The sequence below is a fragment of the Bufo gargarizans genome, unplaced genomic scaffold, assembly GCF_014858855.1.
Source record: "Bufo gargarizans isolate SCDJY-AF-19 unplaced genomic scaffold, ASM1485885v1 original_scaffold_1210_pilon, whole genome shotgun sequence".
NCBI lineage: Eukaryota > Metazoa > Chordata > Amphibia > Anura > Bufonidae > Bufo > Bufo gargarizans.
In genome coordinates this window covers 16,163-36,170 of record NW_025334275.1, presented here as the reverse complement: position 1 = coordinate 36,170, position 20,008 = coordinate 16,163, and the positions used below count along the sequence as shown (strand labels likewise).

At 43.1% G+C, this 20,008-nt stretch overlaps 1 protein-coding gene across 1 annotated transcript; it reads left to right on the top strand.

Moving 5' to 3' along the window:
* Positions 1–2,332: 2,332 nt before the first annotated feature.
* Positions 2,333–6,991, top strand: TRAPPC5 (trafficking protein particle complex subunit 5). The gene is made up of 2 exons (XM_044273842.1): positions 2,333–2,435; positions 6,164–6,991. The coding sequence occupies exon 2, from the start codon at positions 6,167–6,169 to the stop codon at positions 6,731–6,733; it is 567 nt and encodes a 188-aa protein (XP_044129777.1). The 5' UTR covers positions 2,333–2,435; positions 6,164–6,166; the 3' UTR covers positions 6,734–6,991.
* Positions 6,992–20,008: the final 13,017 nt, after the last annotated feature.

The window sequence follows — 20,008 nt, the reverse complement described above, 5'->3', positions numbered from 1 at the left end:
GGGTACTGCGCCTGTGCGAGACTTCGTTCGGCAAGAGGGAGGGGGAGGAGAGGAAGGGGAGGCTGTGGCAGGCTGGAGGCGGCAGTTAGGAAGTAAAAGGAAGGCGGGCTGGGCACTGAAAAAGGGGCGGGACTGGGCTCTCTCAGAAGAAAAAAACGCCCCTCTGGGCACCTTCAGGACGCATTTCCTCATTGATCAAACTCGTTTTTTGAACTAACTGCTGGACGGATTTCAAGATTGAACAGCACAGCCTAATCCAGGTAAGCTGTGCTGCATGGCTGGTTTTAAATCGTTTTTTGCCTTAGGGGAGGTGACAGAATCCCTTTAAGGCCATCTGTCCACCAGCTGAAGCTCAACAGAAGATGGATGTTGCAACAGGACAACGACCCAAAGCATAGAAGTAAATCAACAACAGAATGGCTTAAACAGAAGAAAATACACCTTCTGGAGTGACCCAGAGTCCTGTCCTCAACCCGATTGAGATGCTGTGACATGACCTCAAGAAAGCGATTCACACCAGACCTCCCAAGAATATTGCTGAACTGAAACAGTTCTGTAAAGAAGAATGGTCAAGAATTACTCCTGACCGTTGTGCAAGTCTGATCTGCAACTACAGGAAACGTTTGTTTGAAGTTATTGCTGCCAAAGGAGGTTCAACCAGTTATTAAATCCAAGGGTTCATATACTTTTTCCACCTGCACTGAATGTTTACATGGTGTGTTCAATAAAAACATGGTAACATTTAATTCTTTGTGTGTTATTAGTTTAAGCAGACTGTGATTGTCTATTGTTGTGACCTAGATGAAGATCAGATCACATTTTATGACCAATTTGTTCAGAAATCCATATCATTCCAAAGGGTTCACATACTTTTTCTTGCAACTGTATATAAAATCCTTTTTTACACTCAATAAAATCACTCAGAGATCTAGGACAGGTATATTGCGGACATGCTAGCGGCGATCTAGCCGTACATGTCCGCATCTCTATAGGGTAAAAAGAGGTGACAGAATCCCTTTAAATTTATTTTTACACTATTTAGGCTAGTTTCACACTAGCGGCAAGGGACTCCGGCAGGCTGTTCCAGCGGGTGAACAGCCTGTCAGATCCGCTGTCTTACTTTTATTCCGGAAGCCTCTCGACATGTGCTGCCGCCGGAACTCCGCCCTGCCCCCATTATAGTCAATGGGGCCGAAGCGATAGTCCAGGGGCACGCGTGCACTAGCGGCAGGACGGATCCAACAGGCCTGCTGGAGTCCCTTGCCTCTGGTATGAAACTAGCCTTAGGCTACGTCTACACGACGACAATAAGTCGCGCGACAGATAGGGCACAACTACACTGCAACATTTTGTTGCACTAATGTTGCGCGGCAATTTTTATAATGGCAGTCTATGGTGTTGCACTGCAACATGCTGCAACGCAACAGTCGCAGAAAATCCATCTCAAATGGATTTTCTGCGACTGTTGTGTCGCAGTCGCAGCATGTTGCAGTGCGACACCATAGACTGACATTATAAAAATTGTTGCATGACAAATGTCGTCATGTAGACGTAGCCTTAGACATTAAAAAGCCTATACATATGGGGTATCGTAATCGTACTGACCCAGAGAATGAAGGGCATGGGTCAGTTTTTCAGTAAACGGAATGCCGTGGGAACAAAACCTGTAAAACAGTGTACGAATTGGAAATTGGAATTAGAAAGTACAACTTGTCCTGAAAAAAATAAGCCTTCATACAGTAATGTGAAGGGAAAAATAAAAAAGTTATGGCTAAGGGAAGAAAAATAAAAACGAAAAAACCTCCGGCATCCTAAGGGTTAAAGGATAATAACAGACACAAATTGAAGACATCTTTTTTTTTAGCTTAGTAAATGTGCCCCAGCGGGTTTGGGGACAGGGAACCGTTGTCACCTCTAAGGCCGGAGAAAGCAACATGTGTGCACAGTGTAGGAGTGTAGTCACACAATCATTTTTTATGGCAGAATTTTTTTTAAAAGCAAAATCCATGAGGGGATCAAAACCTGCTGGTGTGAACATACTTGTGACTGACTTTCGGGTTTTGTGGTCTGGGTGTGTACATGTTTTCAGATGCTGCGGCCATGTATATGATAGAGGAAATAGCAAGCACCGTCCTATTATCAGCCATTGTAACCACTACAACGCCCCAAACACCTAGTCTCCCTATCAGCGCGCCTACTATTACCTCACAAGCGCTATTCACTTGCTTAAAGCCAATCACAGTGCGCGTCTCGTGTGTTGACCAGACGTCACGATCCAGGACTCTCAGCAATCTGTAAGCTGATCTGCAATTGGTTGCGATATTTCCGTAGGCGGGGCCCCGTCTCTTCAGGCGAATTTGTGACAGGACGCAGCACTTCCGGCTATATCCGGCTGACGGTGAGCTGTGCACCTGACATATAGAAGTACTTCTGAGGTAAGCGGTAACAAATGGCGGCAGATAACGGCCTCGTCCTTCATGGAGAGCCCCGGAGGCGTGGCCGAGAAGACGTTATTGTCGATTTCACTAGTCTGCTATGCGTTATGGTGCTGGTTAGGAACAGCAGGGCCGGCTGACTGCTATTTCAAGATTCTTTGAAGTACATTGCAAGTTCATGTATTTCATGAGAGAAATGCCCAGGCCTCAGACAGTTTCTTCCACTTAGGTCCCATTCACACGACCATAGTGCTGCAGACCATAAACTACCGGTCCACAAAACACTGGCTGTGTGCCCTCCACATCACGGTGCTGTCCCATTGACTTCAATGGGTCCGAGAGCCACGAGATGCAGCGAAAGATCGGACATGTTCTGCGGACCCTTAAAATGCATAGGAGCCCCCTCCATGGGCGATACTTGTTCGTTTTTTTTTTTTTTCAAATACCCTTTGCTTGCCTCGCTGCGCCCCCTGCAGTTGACGCTCAGTATGTTCAAGGGGTTATCAAGGGAGGGGGGGGGGAGAGCAGCCAATGGCAGATGGGGACGAGCCTCCCTAGTATGACAGGTGAGGCTAGGGATACTTGTCCCTGTGACCACCTTCCCCTGACACCCAATGTTTTCATCTGCACACGGGGAGAAGCGGCGGTGAAGGGAGTCGGGTCAGTAATCAGTGTGAGGGGCCCGGCCTGTGGGGGAACATTTGTTAGTGTCAGATAACCCCTTGAACATACTGAGCGTCAACTGCAGGGGGCACAGCGGAGCAAGCGAGGGGTATTTTGAAAAAAAAAAAAAGAACAAGGATGGCAGCATCAGCAGAGCGTAACCTGCAAGTAAAGGTACTTTGTTGAACAAAAAATAGAAAATGCATAAAAAGTCCTCTTTAGGGATTGTTTTCAAGTTCGGCGTACAAGGTTCTGGTTATCTAAGAATTCTATTATGGATTCCGCTACTAGCGGTACCCAAACCTTGTACGCCGCGCTTGAAAACACAAGTTCGCTCAAAACTAGTCCTCTTTAAAGGTTAGACTACTTTCACACACTCGTTTGGTGCGGATCCGTTCAGATAATACGACCGTCTGCATCCGTTCAGAACGGATCCGTTTGTGTTATCTTTAACATAGCCAAGACGGACCGGTCTTGGAACACCATTGAAAGTCAATGGGAGACTGATCCGTTTTCTGCTGTGCTAGATTGTGTCATAGAAAACTGATCCGTCCCCATTGACTTGGGCTACTTTCACACTCATGTTTGGTGTGGATCCGTCATGGATCTGCACAAACGCACCCGTTCAGATAATACAACCGCATGCATCAGTTCAGAACGGATCCGTTTGTGTTAACATAGCCAAGACGGACCCGTCTTGAACACCATTGAAAGTCAATGGAGGACGGATCAGTTTTCTATTGTGCTCAGTTTCGCTGCAGGCAGCGCTTTGGTGTCCGCCTCCAAAGCGGAATGGAGACTGAACGGAGCCAAACTGAGCGGATCCTTTTCCATTCAGAATGCATTAGGGCAAAACTGATCCATTTTGGACCGCTTGTGAGAGCCCATTACGGATCTCACAAACGGAAAGCCAAAACGCCAGTGTGGAAGTAGCCTTAGCCAGTACCCTTGAGGTTTTTTTTTTTTTTTTTTTTAAAGGGTTGTGGCCAAAAGCAGCAGGTCCATGTAGTTTGCTATATGTTTTATCAGTGTAGACATCAGCACATGTAGAAAACGCTCCCTACCCCCTTTGCCCCCCAACTTTCTCTGCACATCTCCTATTTTATGCTGAAGTGGGGGGAACCTTTCCTGGTGTGAGCCTGATAAGTGCAATTGTGACCAGTTCCATCAGTTGGCACACGTGCGGCGGTATGAGGGAGCACTCCGCCATTTGTACAGCCTACGATGCGGAGATGCCACCACGCTGGGGAGGCTCAGGTGTGGCTGGCAGTGAAGGTGTTAAGGCTGCAGGGCTGCCGGTGGTTAAAGGAACGTTAGGCTGATATAAGGGGCAGCCGCGCGGCCCACCTGCTCCTTGCAGGACTCTGATCATGCACCCTCCCTATCTGCCCTTCCCTTACTATGGGCCCACTTACCGGCTACAGCCCCCCTACTACAAACCCAAGGGGCCCTACTAGAAGCCTCCCTACAAGGGGGCCCATGAAGTCTGCCTGGATAACTACTGGTTATGGGCTCAGCTGTAGCCTTGCTCAGCCAGCTGGGGCCGGAGTTGGGGCTGACTGAGCCGCTCTTACACCAAAGAAGTAGAGGTTCAGGTGAACCCCAGAGTGGACGCATCTGTTCAGTGTTCACTGGGGCCCCGTACGCTGAAGAGCCACAAGGGATGGGCCCTACTGTGCCATGCCACACCTGGGCAGCATGCCGGACTGCGTAACGTCACCCCAGTCCGCTTTACCCAGCCAGACAAGTCTTTTATTAGCCAATAGCTCCTTTGAGCTTTTTTTTTTTGTCTGGAGCACTGAAGGGGCTTTTCTTTTTTTTTGTCTGTGTTTATTCATAGTGTAAATGGGAAGCTTAAAGGCCACATTGCACTGGGCCTAAAAGTGATGCTTTGTATGCATTTTTTTTTTTTTCACCTGGCCCAGTTGTCATGACACAAGGGAAGCAGGTCACTGTGATTGGCTGCAGAGGTCACATTTTGTCCTTGTCACTTGTTAGTATAGCCCCGGAGTTATTCAATAAAATGTATCTGTATAGCGCCACCTGCTGTTTTTTTTCTTCTTTATTTCTCTGACCACCTTGCTGAGTTGATGCTCAGTTCCATGCATCAACTGCCACCAGCCCTATTTCTTGTTATAAGCTGCAATAGTTACAGGGAGCTGCAACAGTACGGACACGCCTCCTGAGAAAGTAGACATATAAACCCCTGTGATAGGGAGCGAGCCACAGCAGAAAGGACAAGCGGCCCCTCAGGCTGCCAGCTTAAAATAAATCTAGCAGAACAATTGGAACAGTGAAAGACATGGTAGTGCCTAGTGCCCATGGGTAGCAGTGTAAACAGGTGCTGGTGTCGATAGCCTGTCAAAGACACTTCTATTGCTACTGTATGTAAACTGAAGGCTTCACTGTATGCAGGCTAAGGTAAGCTCAGAGACAGCGGTTGTATTATCAATTGTTCACTGCTAGTTGTTAGATGTCTGCCCAGGTAAAAGGATCTTTCACGTGCATGTGTTAGAAAGTGTGAACTATTTTATACTTTACATTTTATTATATGACAATACTGAGGCTACATACAAACTTTTTGTTTATTTGAAACTTGTTTATGATAATTTTAGCTGATGTCTTATCGATAAATTTCTTGTGTGGATATTACAAGAGAATAAAGGTCCCGTTACGCTGCTCCATTGAGCGTTCCTTCCTGACAATCGTATGATCGTCAGTGAAGGAGACCGCCGCATTTACATGCAGCAATCTCCTCCACAGTAGGGGGAGGAGTGATCGCTAATGCCATTGCTTGTTCCCATACAAAATCAGTTTGAGTGCTATTTAGATGGCACCATCTGCTGCCGGCAAACGATGATTTAGGTGTCTGCCTGAAATATCCAATTACCTAATGAATGAGCGCTTCGCTTTTTCATGGGGTACTCAGTGGCACCTTTTCGCTGGCAGATCATCACTAACGAGCGTTCCTCAATGTTGGGGCATTGTAAAGGGGCCTTTATAAAATCTGTGTGTGTACCCTTTTACTATACATATTGGTCACAAGCATCATTTCTTTTCCTCAGGTCATGGACTCCCGCTTTAGCCGTGGCAAGTCTACTATTTTAGAGCGTTCACTTGCTAGACCAAAGACAGAGGTGAGCCTTAGTGCGTTTGCACTTCTATTTTCTGAAATAGTCCAGTACTGCCAAAATCGTGTTTATTCTGTTTCCGAGCTCCAAGCTAAATTGTCCGAGCTTGGCCAACAAGTTGGATGTCGCATCTTGGATCCATTAGTGATGAGAGAGAAGAATGGAAAGCGCGAGACCAAAGTTATAAGCGCACTTCTTTTCATAAAAGTCGTCGCGTGGAAAGCTCTGTTTGGCAAAGAAGCAGACAAGCTGGAGCAAGCAAATGATGATGACAAAACCTACTACATTATCGAAAAGGATCCTCTGATCAATGCGTATATTTCAGTTCCGAAGGAAAACAGTACTCTTAACTGTGCATCTTTTACAGCTGGCATTGTAGAGTCCTTGTTGACCTGTAGTGGATTTCCAGCAAAAGTGACTGCCCATTGGCACAAAGGAACCACCCTTATGATTAAATTTGATGAGTCTGTAATAGCTCGGGACAAAGCCTTGGATGGACGCTAGCCGTAAACATTGATGGCATTCTTGTTTTTTCAGTTGACCTGCATCTTAGTTGGAATGTTTTCCTTCAGCATGACACCCAGAATGTGTAATTCAATTATTATAGAGTTTACTAGTTTTTTAGGGAAAGTTAAAAAAAAAAGTATAAACTTCCCCCCCCCCCCCCCTCTGCATCTTTTTAACTGTATCTATTTAAACATGTTTATTATACCATCTGAATGAATATGTTCAGTAAATGCAAATAAAAAGATTGCTTGTGTACACTGAATAGTTACGTCTAATTTCTGCTTTATTTTTTGTACTATTAAAGGGGTTGTCCAGGGTTTCTGTCCTCAGGACAGAAATATATACCATATATTTTTGCACCTGCTCATAAGGAAAATAAGAAAAATATATTTTTAATCAGACCTCAGTTCACACCCCCTGTCTTTTCAATTTCAATTAGACCCCCAATGTTAATTAAGCCTCAGATCAGACAAAAAAAAAGTGCTCACCTCTCTTGTTTCAGATGCCTCTGCTGCTCCTGAGATCCAACGCTACTTCTGCCGCACTGTTGTAACGCGATATCGCACAGCGGGAGGTCGCAGCGTGCACCTACATCCTCGTATGTGTAGGGCACAGCATGTGGCATGGAGTGGTGTGTACAGAGCCAGCACAGAGAGCTGTATTCACCACTCCCCAGCACTTCCATAATGGGAACGCTCATTATTATTTGCCATATAAGACGCACTAATGTATGGAAAGAAAGTGCATCTTATATGCTGAAAAATTAGGTATGTATATGTGTCCTAACTTTAAAAATACATTGCGGCGGGGAATAATAGGAACAGGATGCCCGCTGAAATCTCGAACAGTAGTTTACGACCACATATGGGGTGTTTCTGTAAACTACAGATTTAGTGCCATAAATATTGAGTTTGGTTTGGCTGTTAACCCTTGCTTTGTAAAAGTAAAAAAAGGAGGAGCATAGGAGCTCCTCCCAACATCCAAACCCATTCAGCCCGTATTGTCTGGCAATCCCGATCTCTTCATTCACATCAATCGATGTGGATGAATAAATCATTGCCGGAATTTTTTTTTTATATACAAAGTGTTTGCCAAAGCATATGAACACCGTTCCTCAGCTCATAAGACTTGTCAAACGTATCTTTTTTTTTTACTGCAGAGGAGAAATCTCGTCTTGCCGTGCCGCATACACCGACTTTTGTGTAATCTGACAGCAGCGCAATGCTTCTGTCAGAATGCACATCAGTGCTGCAGCCGGTTGGTCCACCTAGAAGGTAAAAAAACAAAAAAAAAAAAACGGGCCGCAACGCAATAAATTTATAAACATTAACTTTATATAACATTTGAAACAGAACATTAACTTTTATAAACTTTATTGAACTTTTGGAACAGTAACTTTTTTGCTTACCTGTGATTTTATTTTTATTTATTTTAATTTTTTTATACCTTTTTTATAGGACAAACCTCTCCTTCCCCATGGGACAACGTGCAAAGCGCAAATCGCCCAGAGATGTGGCGAAGTACATTATCCACTTTGTCCCAGGTGAAAGGAGAGGTTTTGCAGCAGCTCTGTGTGAAAGGGCCCTAAGAGCCCTGTGTGCCTGTCCTGTGTCACGCAATCCCTATACTAAGTGTACCTGTGTAGTACTTCCGGAAACACTCCCCTAAGCGTAGGGCAGTCAGGACAGAAATAGCGGGTGTCACGCCTTATTCCACTCCTGCTACAGACACAACATCTTTTTTGGGGTGATGCTTGGGTTGGGGTACCAGCAACGACATTGGGGAAATGTTGCTCGTGTAAACGGCTCACTACACTGGTGGTTGGGGCCACGGAACCTCCTGGATACAGGAGGTTCTCGATGATCTCTTCCTGAAATTTGAGGAAGGATCGTGTTCTCCCAGCCTTACTGTAGAGAACAAAACTATTGTACATCGCCAACTGAGTTAGATATACAGACACCTTCTTATACCAGCATCTGGTCCTGCGGGAAAGTAAATAAGGAGCCAACATCTGGTCATTGAAGTCCACTCCTCCCATGAGCAAATTATAGTTGTGGAAACAGAGGGGCTTTTCAATGACACTGGTTGCTTGTTCAATTTGTATTGTCGTGTCTGTGTGAGTGGAGGAGAGCATGCAAACGTCTCTCCATTTCACCGTGAGCAGTTCTTCGTTACACAAGGCAGCCCTCTCCCCCCTTGCAAGACGGGTGGTAACCAGGAAGCCCCGGCAACTAGGTCGCGCGGTGCCACAAGTGCCTGAACAGGGGCACACTTGTGTAGAAATTGGCCACATAAAGACAGGTTCGTATTCTGACCCGCTGGATTCGTCAGATGAGGGTTCCCATTCCTCATCCGACTGGGTCAGAAGCCTATAGGCCTCTTCAGAAGAATACCCCTTACTTGCCATTTGGTCAACTAAATTTAGGGGGTATTCCCTGAGACTACCGAAGAAAAAAAGCAAGCCTGTCTTACAAATGGGAGGCTAGAGAAGTACAGGAAGCCGCTGCGATTGATAAAAAATAATCAAAACTGATTTTTTTTATCGCTGCAGTGCTTGTGTAGTGATTGTGCAGTGATAAAAAATATTTGTCACTGCGTCGGGGCGGGCGTGGGTGAACCCACGTGTGGGCGACCGATCAGGCAAACACTGTGTTTTGGGTGGAGGGCGAACTAAGGTGACACTAATACTATTTATAGATCTGACTGTGATCAGTTCTGATCACTTACAGATACTATAAAAGTACCAATGCTGATTAGCGATACGTGAATCAGTGACTGCGGTGCGGTGGGCTGGGCGCTAACAGACGCCAACTACCTACCAAAGGGGCCTAAACTAACCTAAAACCTAACAGTCAATACTGGTGGAAAAAAAAGTGATAGTTTACACTGATCACTTTTTTCCCTTTCACTAGTGATTGATAGGGGTGATCAAGGGGTTAATTTGGGTGATGGGGGGATGATCTGGGGCTAAATGTGTTTGTGTTTTGTGCACTTAGTTATCTGTGCTCCTCTGCTGGAACCAACCGACGAAAAGGAACCAGCAGAGAGCACAGAAGCCATTTAACATACTATATTTATAAATATAGTGTGTTATATGGCTTGTCATTAGATTTTTTTTAAAAAGTCACCAGCCTGCCAGCGATGATCATTGGCTGGCAGGCTGGTGACGAACTTCTGCTGCGACGATTCCCGGCCCGCACTGCGCATGTGTGGGCCGGCTTTGTGCGTCATCTCGCGTCTTGCGAGATGATGCGCCGATGCGTACATGAGGAATAACCCGACCGCCCGCAGGACGCATCCCTGCGTTAGGCGGTCGGGTAGCGGTTAAATAAAATGGATTCCAAGTACAAAAATACCCCTTTTTTTCCATTGGGAAAAAAAGTCAATGGAAAAAAATTGCAAAAATAAAATATCCACATATCTGTTATTGCCCTGTCCATAACGACTCGCACTATGCATTTATAATGTAATTTATCCCATATGGTGAACACTGTAAAAAATAAATAAATCCAGAATTGCTGCTTTTTGCTAAGGCTACTTTCACACTAGCATTTTTTTGCGGATCCGTCATGGATCTGCAAAAACACTTCCATTACAATAATACAACCGCATGCATCTGTCATGAACGGATCCGGGTGTATTATGTCTTCTATAGCCATGTCGGATCCATGAACACCATTGAAAGTTAATGGGACGGATCCGTTTTCTATTGTCAGAGAAAACGGATCCGTCCCTATTGACTTACAATGTGTGTCAGGACGGATCCGTCTTGCTCCGCACCACATTGCAGGCAGCATTTTTCTGTTTGTGATGAAGATGCAACCAAACGGAATGTAATGCATTCTGGTGCACTCAGTTAAGTTCAGTTCGGTTTTGTCCTCCTTGACAGTGAATGGGGACAAAACTGAAGCGTTTTCTTCCACTATTGAGATCCTATGATGGATCTCAGTAGCGGAATTTAAAACGCTAATGTGAAAGTAGCCTTATTCGCCACCCAAAAATAACAATCAAAAAGTGTTTTGTACCCCACAATCATGCCAAGGAAAACCTCAAGTTGTCCAGCAAAAATCAAGCCCTCACACAGATCCATAGAAATAAAAATAAAAGGGGCTTGGCTGCAGACTGTGATGGCCGCGTGAAGCAGGAGCTCCTCTGCACCATAGCTCCAAAAACAATCGAGATCCAGAAGAACCAAAGAAATTGAGCACTCAAATCGAAGATTTTGATCACTTTTGACACCGGGACGTGAAAATCAAGATGGCGCCGGAGCGCTCTCGGACGCTTCACCAGGCTCCAGCTACCAGCCTGCCTGCATTTCAGAAAGAGAAGCGGTTCCGATTAATTCGGATAGAAAAATGCAACACCTGCCTCCTAACACTCCGGTGAAAAAAGAAAAATCGACAGGCACTTTTCAGAAGCAACTGGATTGCGAATTTAACCCACAAAGGGCCCCGCCTGAAAAATATAGCAAAAGGGCGGATGAAGGCCCCAAAGCGTTGGATGATAAATTGAACCCCAAAATTTTATTACACTCGATGATACTGAGTTCGAACAAGAAGGGGACATCCAGAATTCTGATTATCAGGAGGATGATACGCCGACAGCGAGTCCTCTGAAGCAAAAAAACAAGTTTGTACACGACCCGATTCAAGACACAGTGAGTACGGAGCATACGAATATTAATGTACTCGATCATTTTGCCGATTTTCAGGCGAGAGACAAAAAACTGTCTGCGGATCTAATTAAGGACATGTTACTAGCATTGCGAAGCTCGATTAATGCAGACTTTAAGCAAACCATCTTGCCTTTTCAACAAGCTGTTGAAGATTTAGGAGACAGGGTGTCGAATATTGAAAACAAAATGGGCGACTTTGCAGCGTCTCAGAATGAAGTGATCGACATAATGACCTGGAAGATCAAATCGAAAAAATTCAAGCAAAAATCATCGATCTCGAAGATAGGAGTAGGAGAAACAATATTAAGTTCAGAGGTATACCTGAGACTATCACTAATAATGGCCTAATGCCATACATTACTTATTTGATTAAATTTCTGGTCCCACAAGCCAGAGATTTTGAACTGAGTATTGATAGGGCTAACAGAGTGGCAAAACCTTCATATCTACCAAAGGACACCCCTAGAGATGTTCTAGCAAGATTTACATTCTTCCATATCAAGGAACAAATGCTCAGGGAAATGAGGAAGGATCCTACTCTACCAGACCAATTTGCTGGACTGAAATTATTTACTGACCATTCAGCTGCTACCATTAAAGCCAGAAAATAATTCTCTGTTATTACAAGGACATTGAGTGCCAATAACATAAATTACAGATGGGGCTTCCCAGTGAAAGTTTTAGCAACTAAAGATGGGACTTCTGCATGTACTGAAGACACCAGAATCTGCTTTGGAAACACTTAAGGAATGGAATCTACAGATTGAGAAACCCCATACCTATCAAAACAGACCCTCTAGAGGACTACAAGAGAGACATTATCCAGAGAGGACTCGCCAATTCAAAGAACAGATGAAAACTCCCATACCTAGAGGCAATACTTGAACAATCCACAAGGAGCTTAGATTAGTGTGGAGGAGGCAGACTTCACGTTTGACAGATATACCCACCCCACCACCTCATTGATGACACCGGCTCATCAACCTTTTTCTGCCTTGTTTCATACTGGGCTATTTACTTTACGGTTTGTTTTACTGTTATTGTTTTACTAATTGATCATTATTCTTTTTGCAGGAATTCCTCAATATTTAATGATGCTTGACCGCACCTGGATATATGGATATCCATCCATATAGATGAAAAGAATGCTGTATTTCACATTGTATAAAATTGGGTGGTGATCTGAAGATAAAAGGTACATCGCTATGTAAATGGCTATAAATGTAACATCAATCAATGTCAGGGGCTTGAACTTCCCATTTAAGAGAAATCAATTATGGAAAGAGGCTTTGTCTCAAAAATGTGACATCCTGTTTGCCCAAGAAATGCATCTCCAAAAATAATACCTCTATAATCCAACATAAAAAATTCCCCAAAATAATTTATTCTACCTACCCAAAAAAGAAAAGAGGAGTACTGGTAGCATTCAGAGACTCCGTCTCAATTGACATCCAGGACCAATATATTGATCCTGGAGGAAGATTTATTATCATTGTGGCCTTAGTTGAGAACAAACTTCTCACTCTAAAAGATATAGAAAGGCTGAGCACTCACCACCTAGGCCAGACGGAGACACAGACCAAGTAGTCAATGACAAATTTTTATTATACCTAACTGTAGACAATTAAAATCTATATTAAAACAGAAGATAATAATAGCAATAAAATCACATAATAATATAACACAACATCTAATATAAATAATCAGCTAGAAGAATAAATGTTGATAATCGAATAAAATAAAAAATCAATAAGGATAAATCGATAAAATAATCAGTGAGGATTTCGATATGAACTTCGCCAATAAGATACTCGATATTCATGCAAATGCAGTTGTCAACAAAATCTGTACTCTATAAAGTCTATTCGATCGTTAAGAGTCAGTTCGATCATATGAATAGATTCGGCATATAGTCAGTTAGTGGATTACACCTCTTAATGTAATTCAATTGCCGTCTGACATGAGGTTGCGGTGGCGTCCCACGTGGCTCACAATGTCAGATCCGGCGTTACCTGATTCCAGTCGATTTTTCAGAGTAGTCATATGTTCCCAATCCGAACAATCTCCTGATAATGTTCACCGAATTTGGAGTCAGGACCTGGTTTAGAGATATCGAGGTGTTTGTTCCACGCTGAAAAGGTCTGATTTCAAGTTATCAAGATGTAGGGGTCTTCTAAATGTCCATTAGCTGATGTACGGGTCTTGCAGTAACCAGACGCGTTTCGGGGTCCTTTCCTGGCCCCTTCCTCAGTGGTGACCCGTAGTGGGAATGTCCCCCCTTTTATACATAACTTCCTTTAGGATCAGATAAAACGAAAGTATGGTGTGGATCCGATCAGATGGAAATTCTTCTATTTCATAAGAAGGAGATAGAATTAGATGGCCTTGGAAGCCTTTTATACAGTCTTCACAGGAAAGTCCTAACAGGAAGGAATCTGAGGGGGGGGGATAGGGTCCCTGCGTCACCAGGTGGTATCTGCCGGACAGCACGAGCCTGCTGCACTACATGCGCAGTAGTACAGCAGGCTCGCGCTGTCCGGCAGATACCACCTGGCAACGCAGGGACCTATAGACCTATATCCCTACTAAATGTGGATGTTAAGATATATGCCAAAATAATAGCAAGCAGATTCCAAAACATACTACCAGACCTGATTGATAAGGACCAAGTGGGCTTTTCGAAAGGCAGACAATACCAGAAGGATTATATCACTGCTTCAAAACTGTGAAAGGACCAAAACCCCATCTATTTTCCTAATGATTGATATAGAAAAAGCATTTGATCGCATAAATTGAGGATATGCTTTTAAAGTACTAGAAGAATTTGGCATAGTGGGGCACATCCATTCAGGCATTGAAGCACTGTATAGCAATCCTTCTGCAAATGTATATGTCAATAGCTCTATATCAGAAAACTTTAACATTACAAATGGCACCCGTCAAGGTTGACCTTTCTCCCCCTTGCTCTTTGTATTATCAATGGAGCCTCTGGCAACAGCTATTAGACACAATCCAGATATCAAAGGGATAGAACTGGGCCAGCATGAATACAAATTAGCTCTGTTTGCAGACGACATTATTCTAACCCTCACAAACCCACAATCTTCATTGAAAGCCTCCTTCGAGACTACCCTAACTTTTAGTTTTTAATGTCTTATTATAAAATTTAACCTGGATAAATCCCAAGCCCTACCATTAAATATAAACCCAACCCTCTTATGCAGACTCCAAGCTAATCACAACTTGGATTGGCAAAAAAATGAAATTTCATATTTGGGCATCCAGGTGTCACATCCCTTTTCAAAACTTTTCGAGACAAACTATCCCAGAATAGCCACTGAGATTGAGAATGACATAGCCAAGTTCTCCAAAAATATGATTTCTTGGCTGGGCAGAATAGCAGCATATAAAATGTTGCTTTTGCCAAAGCTTTTGTACCTCTTCAGATCACTACCAATTGAAATTCCGAAGTCATATTTTACATCAGTGAATACAAGACTTAAATCATTCATCTGGGGTGATAAAAAATCCAGAGTTGCATTCAAAACCATTGCGGGACACCATAAAAAGGGAGGCCTGGGAGCCCCACATATACAGAATTATTATTTCTCAGCAATATTAGACCAACTTTCACATTGGTGGCCTGATAATCCCAACAAATTATGGGTACAAATTGAGAAAAATCTGTGTGGCCTAACTACAATGAGAACCAGATTATTAGCGCATATTTGGGGTTTTTCTCCCCCAATTAATGTGATAAAAATATCAGATGAAACGTGGAAGTGGTTCCTCAAACAAAGGAAAGGAAATGTATACTGCCCTTTGAGGGGGGCATACTCACGTCTTTCTCAGACTTCAAAACCAAATTCAAACTTGGAAATGATGACTTTTACAGGTTCCTAAATATAAGAGATTTCATCAACAAACATAAAATATCAGAGAGGAAAAAATTACCATGCATGACTCTGATCTCTAATTTATTTAAGAAGTCTAGGGGTATTACGACCTTTTATAACGAACTGGCAGAATCACAAAATTTCTCCACTTATAAATATATAGAGAAATGGGGAGGAGACCCTTCAACTGAAGATAGACTTACAAGACTGGCACAGTGCATTTTCAAACACCTACAAATATTTTAATAGTACTACCCATAGAGAGGCCCTGATAAAAACATACCTTAGATGGTACTATACTCCAAGTAAACTGCACTTAATTGTCTCCAGCAAGCATCTGAAGTATCTAGGAAAATGTGGGGGAAAAGGCACGTTAATACACACCCTTTGGGAATGCAAGGCAATAGAACCTTTATGGGAAGCTACAAGGACACTTATAAGATCCATCCTGGGATATCAAATTAATCTACCACCACAACTTGCACTACTATTGATAGGATTGAATGATCTCTCTGAGGACTCTAGATCAATTATAGCACATGTAGTTATGGCTACTAAACTGGTAATTACTAGACACTGGAAATCCAAAGATACTCCCCACATCAAAGAAGTCTGGCAGATTGTCAATAACACCTGCTCATTTGAAAAGGTTATTGCCCGTGTCCAAAATAAAATCCCCACCTTCCACCACAGATGGGATAAATGGATGGACAGCACCTTCTATAGTTCACAACTTTAAGAGATTAAAGGACGAACCTGCACTGTTATGTTAATTATCTGTTATTACTGTTCCTATATTGTTTTACTTTAATCACAACATTCTATTTTTTCAATAGTGAATGTAATTGCATTTATAATATCATTTTTCATAATTAACTATGAGAAAGTTCATGAATACTACTTATTGAGAGAGGATATATTTCTAAACTATGTATCAGTTATCTATAACACTATGTTAATAAACAGCACACTTATAATGCTGTTAATATGTGGATTCAATCGACCTATAATATTCATTATTATATAGTTAAACAATGGTGTTATTGCTTATTACTTTCAACATAGTTACTATGATTACACAATGTCAATAAAAAAGTACACTTTTAGTTAAATCCCATTACACATATATGATTCCTACCAATAGTACTGAAACTGTATTGAAAATTATGCTATGCGAATTATGTACTTAATGCTTGGAAAAATGTAATTTCTTTCATTTTTCCTTTTCAATGTTATACCGTATTTTTCGCCCCATAAGACGCACTTTTTCTTCCCCCAAAATGGGGGAGAAATGCCCCTGCGTCTTATGGGTCGAATACTTGCAGTTTTACATCGCTGGCAGCGATGTATGCGAGAGCGGGGACTCGGGGAGGGACTGGGAGGAGGGTCTGGGGGCTGGCAATAGCGGCGGGGCGGTGCAGTCAGTGTAGTATAGCACCGCCCCGCCGCTCCAGTATACTAATATACGATGTCATATTCAATTAATAATTATCAAACATGCCCCCTCACTCCTACTACTAACTTACATCTAATCGCTGCTGTTGAATTCATGCAGGCCAGGCGGGCGGGCGGCAGCGTAACTCTTGTCACGTGCCTGCGCCGCCTACTTTATGAATGAAGCAGGCGGCGCAGGCAAGTGACGTCAGTGAGACGCGCCGGCCGCCCGACCGTCCTGCCTGAAAACAGCAGCGATTAGGATGTAAGGTAGTAATAGGAGACAGTGAGGGGGCATGTTTGATAATTATTAATTGAATATCACATCTTATATTTGTATGGTGGTGGCGGCGGCAGGGGGGGGGGGGGGGTTGCGGCTGTGATCTGTGGATGGCACAGTTATGGGCTGGGGGGGGGTCTGTGGATGGCACATATACAACAGTGCCAGCCACAGATCCCCCCCCCCCTGTAACAGTGCCAGCCACAGATCCCCCCTGTAACAGTGCAAGCCACAGATCCCCCCATAACAGTGACCGTCATCCACAGATCTCCCCCATAACAGTGACCGTCAACGACAGATCCCCCCCATAACAGTGTCCGTCATCCACAGATCCCCCCCATAACAGTGTCCGTCATCCACAGATCTCCCCCATAACAGTGTCCGTCATCCACAGATCTCCCCCATAACAGTGTCCGTCATCCACAGATCTCCCCCATAACAGTGTCCGTCATCCACAGATCTCCCCCATAACAGTGTCCGTCATCCACAGATCTCCCCCATAACAGTGTCCGTCATCCACAGATCTCCCCCATAACAGTGTCCGTCATCCACAGATCTCCCCCATAACAGTGTCCGTCATCCACAGATCTCCCCCATAACAGTGTCCGTCATCCACAGATCTCCCCCATAACAGTGTCAGTCATCCACAGATCCCCAGTAATAGTGCCATCCACAGACCACCATTAGTTCCAAACCCACCAAACACACAGCACACCTTTTGGTAAAAAAAATTTTTTTTCTTATTTTCCTCCCCAAAAACCTAGGTGCGTCTTATGGGGCGAAAAATACGGTAATTGTGATACGTTTAAAATGAAAAAATTAAATAAAAAGATTTTTACAAGAAAGAAAAAAAGGAATTTTATTAGGCAAAAGTATTAAAACATAAAAAACTACTATCGTAGTTTCTGTACATTTGCAATTGAAAGGGTTATAGTTCCAAGAAGGGGAGGAGATATTAAACAGAAAATCCTTTTTACATGAAGCCTTCTGGATCTGGAAACTAAATACCAGATATCCACCGGGTCTGAACATGAAAAAAGAATTGATGTATTTATATTGAATTTATTTATTTATACATTAATAACAATCAAGATCCTTTTTTCTGTATTGATTTTACATTGTTTTTGTACATATATTTGTTGTTTTTTATTGCATGATTATGGATCTATGCGTCCGAGTATGTACCACATCGCAGCACCATGGAGAAATAAATAAGGGCTATATCTGCGCAAACGCATTTCTCTAAACCATGTTCCCACCATGCGATTTATCATGAATTTACATGGGAATGGTATCATATTGGAGCAGGAAACTGAACAGAGAGATGCCTGCACAGGACAGCCCCTAGAATTTTACTCTCATAATGCGATCTGTTATGGCACAGCTATGATAGCATCTGCGAATTATATTATCACATGATGCAATTATGAGAGATTTCATATGCGGATATATATTACATGTTCTCATTTCTGATTAACATGTTTATTTTATCCTATATGTTTATTTTGTTTCTTTATTATCTCTGTCATGGTGTTAACTCTCTCGCATAAAATCATATGAATTATTCTAATTTAATTCAACTTATTTCACTTATCACGGGTGTACTCTGTATTGTGTTTGAACAGGTGTCTGACATGCTGATAATGATGAGGTCTGGGCTCCCCTCCCCCTTTCTTTGGGCGGATGGGAGCACTGTCTATATAAACTCATGGAGGAACAAACACATTAGATTATGAGTAAGAACAGAAGTGTTCGAAACGCGTAAATTGGGGGAGAGTGGGAAGGAGTGCCACTGTGTTTGTACATGACAAATTTGGTGGAATAAAGACCGGGACCGGAAAACTTTTACCACGAGTGCTGGAGCCGTCTTTCTCTACATACATATGATGTCTGGACTGGCTTGGGTCTGTTCCGTGCACCGATTTACAGGATTGATAGGGGTGAGCTGGATAAGCTCCAATTTCTATATCGTAGTAATCGTACTGACCAAGAGAATATAGTTATTGTGTTATTTATACCAAAAAATTATGATAAATTTATCAGTCAGTGGCTGTTTTTTTTTTCCCATCTCCCTCCCAGAAAAAGTTAATCAAAGTTAGTCAGTAAGTTATGTGTACCACATTAAAAACTACAATTTGTTTGCAAAAAGTAAGCCCTCATATGACTATGTTGAGGGAAAAATAAAAAAAGTTATAGCTCTTGGAGGTTACAATAAAAAAGATCTAGATCTCCTGATCATTAAGGCCCAAAACAGGCTGGTCACTAAGGAGTTAGAGCTGTTGTCCCACAAAAAATATTATATACGTTTAAAACTAGCACCTCGGTCTGAATACTATTGTGATTGGATTTAAGTAAACATTTAGTATAGCCACGGAGTTAATGTATCTGTATAACGTCACTTTCCGTTTGCTCTTTTCCTAATTTCTCTGTCCACCTGACTGAGGTGCTTGCACATGCTCAGTTCCGTCCATCAACTGTCACCACCCCTTTGTGTGACAGTTACAGGGAGGGAGCTGCAGCAGAAAGGACACACCCCCTGAGTTGGCAGTTAAAAAAATAAACAAAATAAATTTCGATGTCTGGATCTATGCAAGGTACAGGGCTAGTTCTAGCTTCCTTATACAGAGATTGTCATACTATATGATATTTGATATATTTTGTTTTAGGGCTCTTTCACACTTGCGTTGTCCTGATCCGTCGTGTACTCCACTTGCCGGAATTACACGCCGGATCCGGAAAAACGCAGGTGAACTGAAAGCATTTGAAGACGGACCCGTCTTCAAAATGCGTTCAGTGTTACTATGGCAGCCAGGACGCTATTAAAGTCCTGGTTGCCATAGTAGTAGTGGGGAGCGGGGGAGCAGTATACTTACCGTCCGTGCGGCTCCCGGGGCGCTCCAGAATGACATCAGAGCACCCCATGCGCATGGATGACGTGCCATGTGATCACATCATCCATGCGCGTGGGGCGCCCTGACGTCACTCTG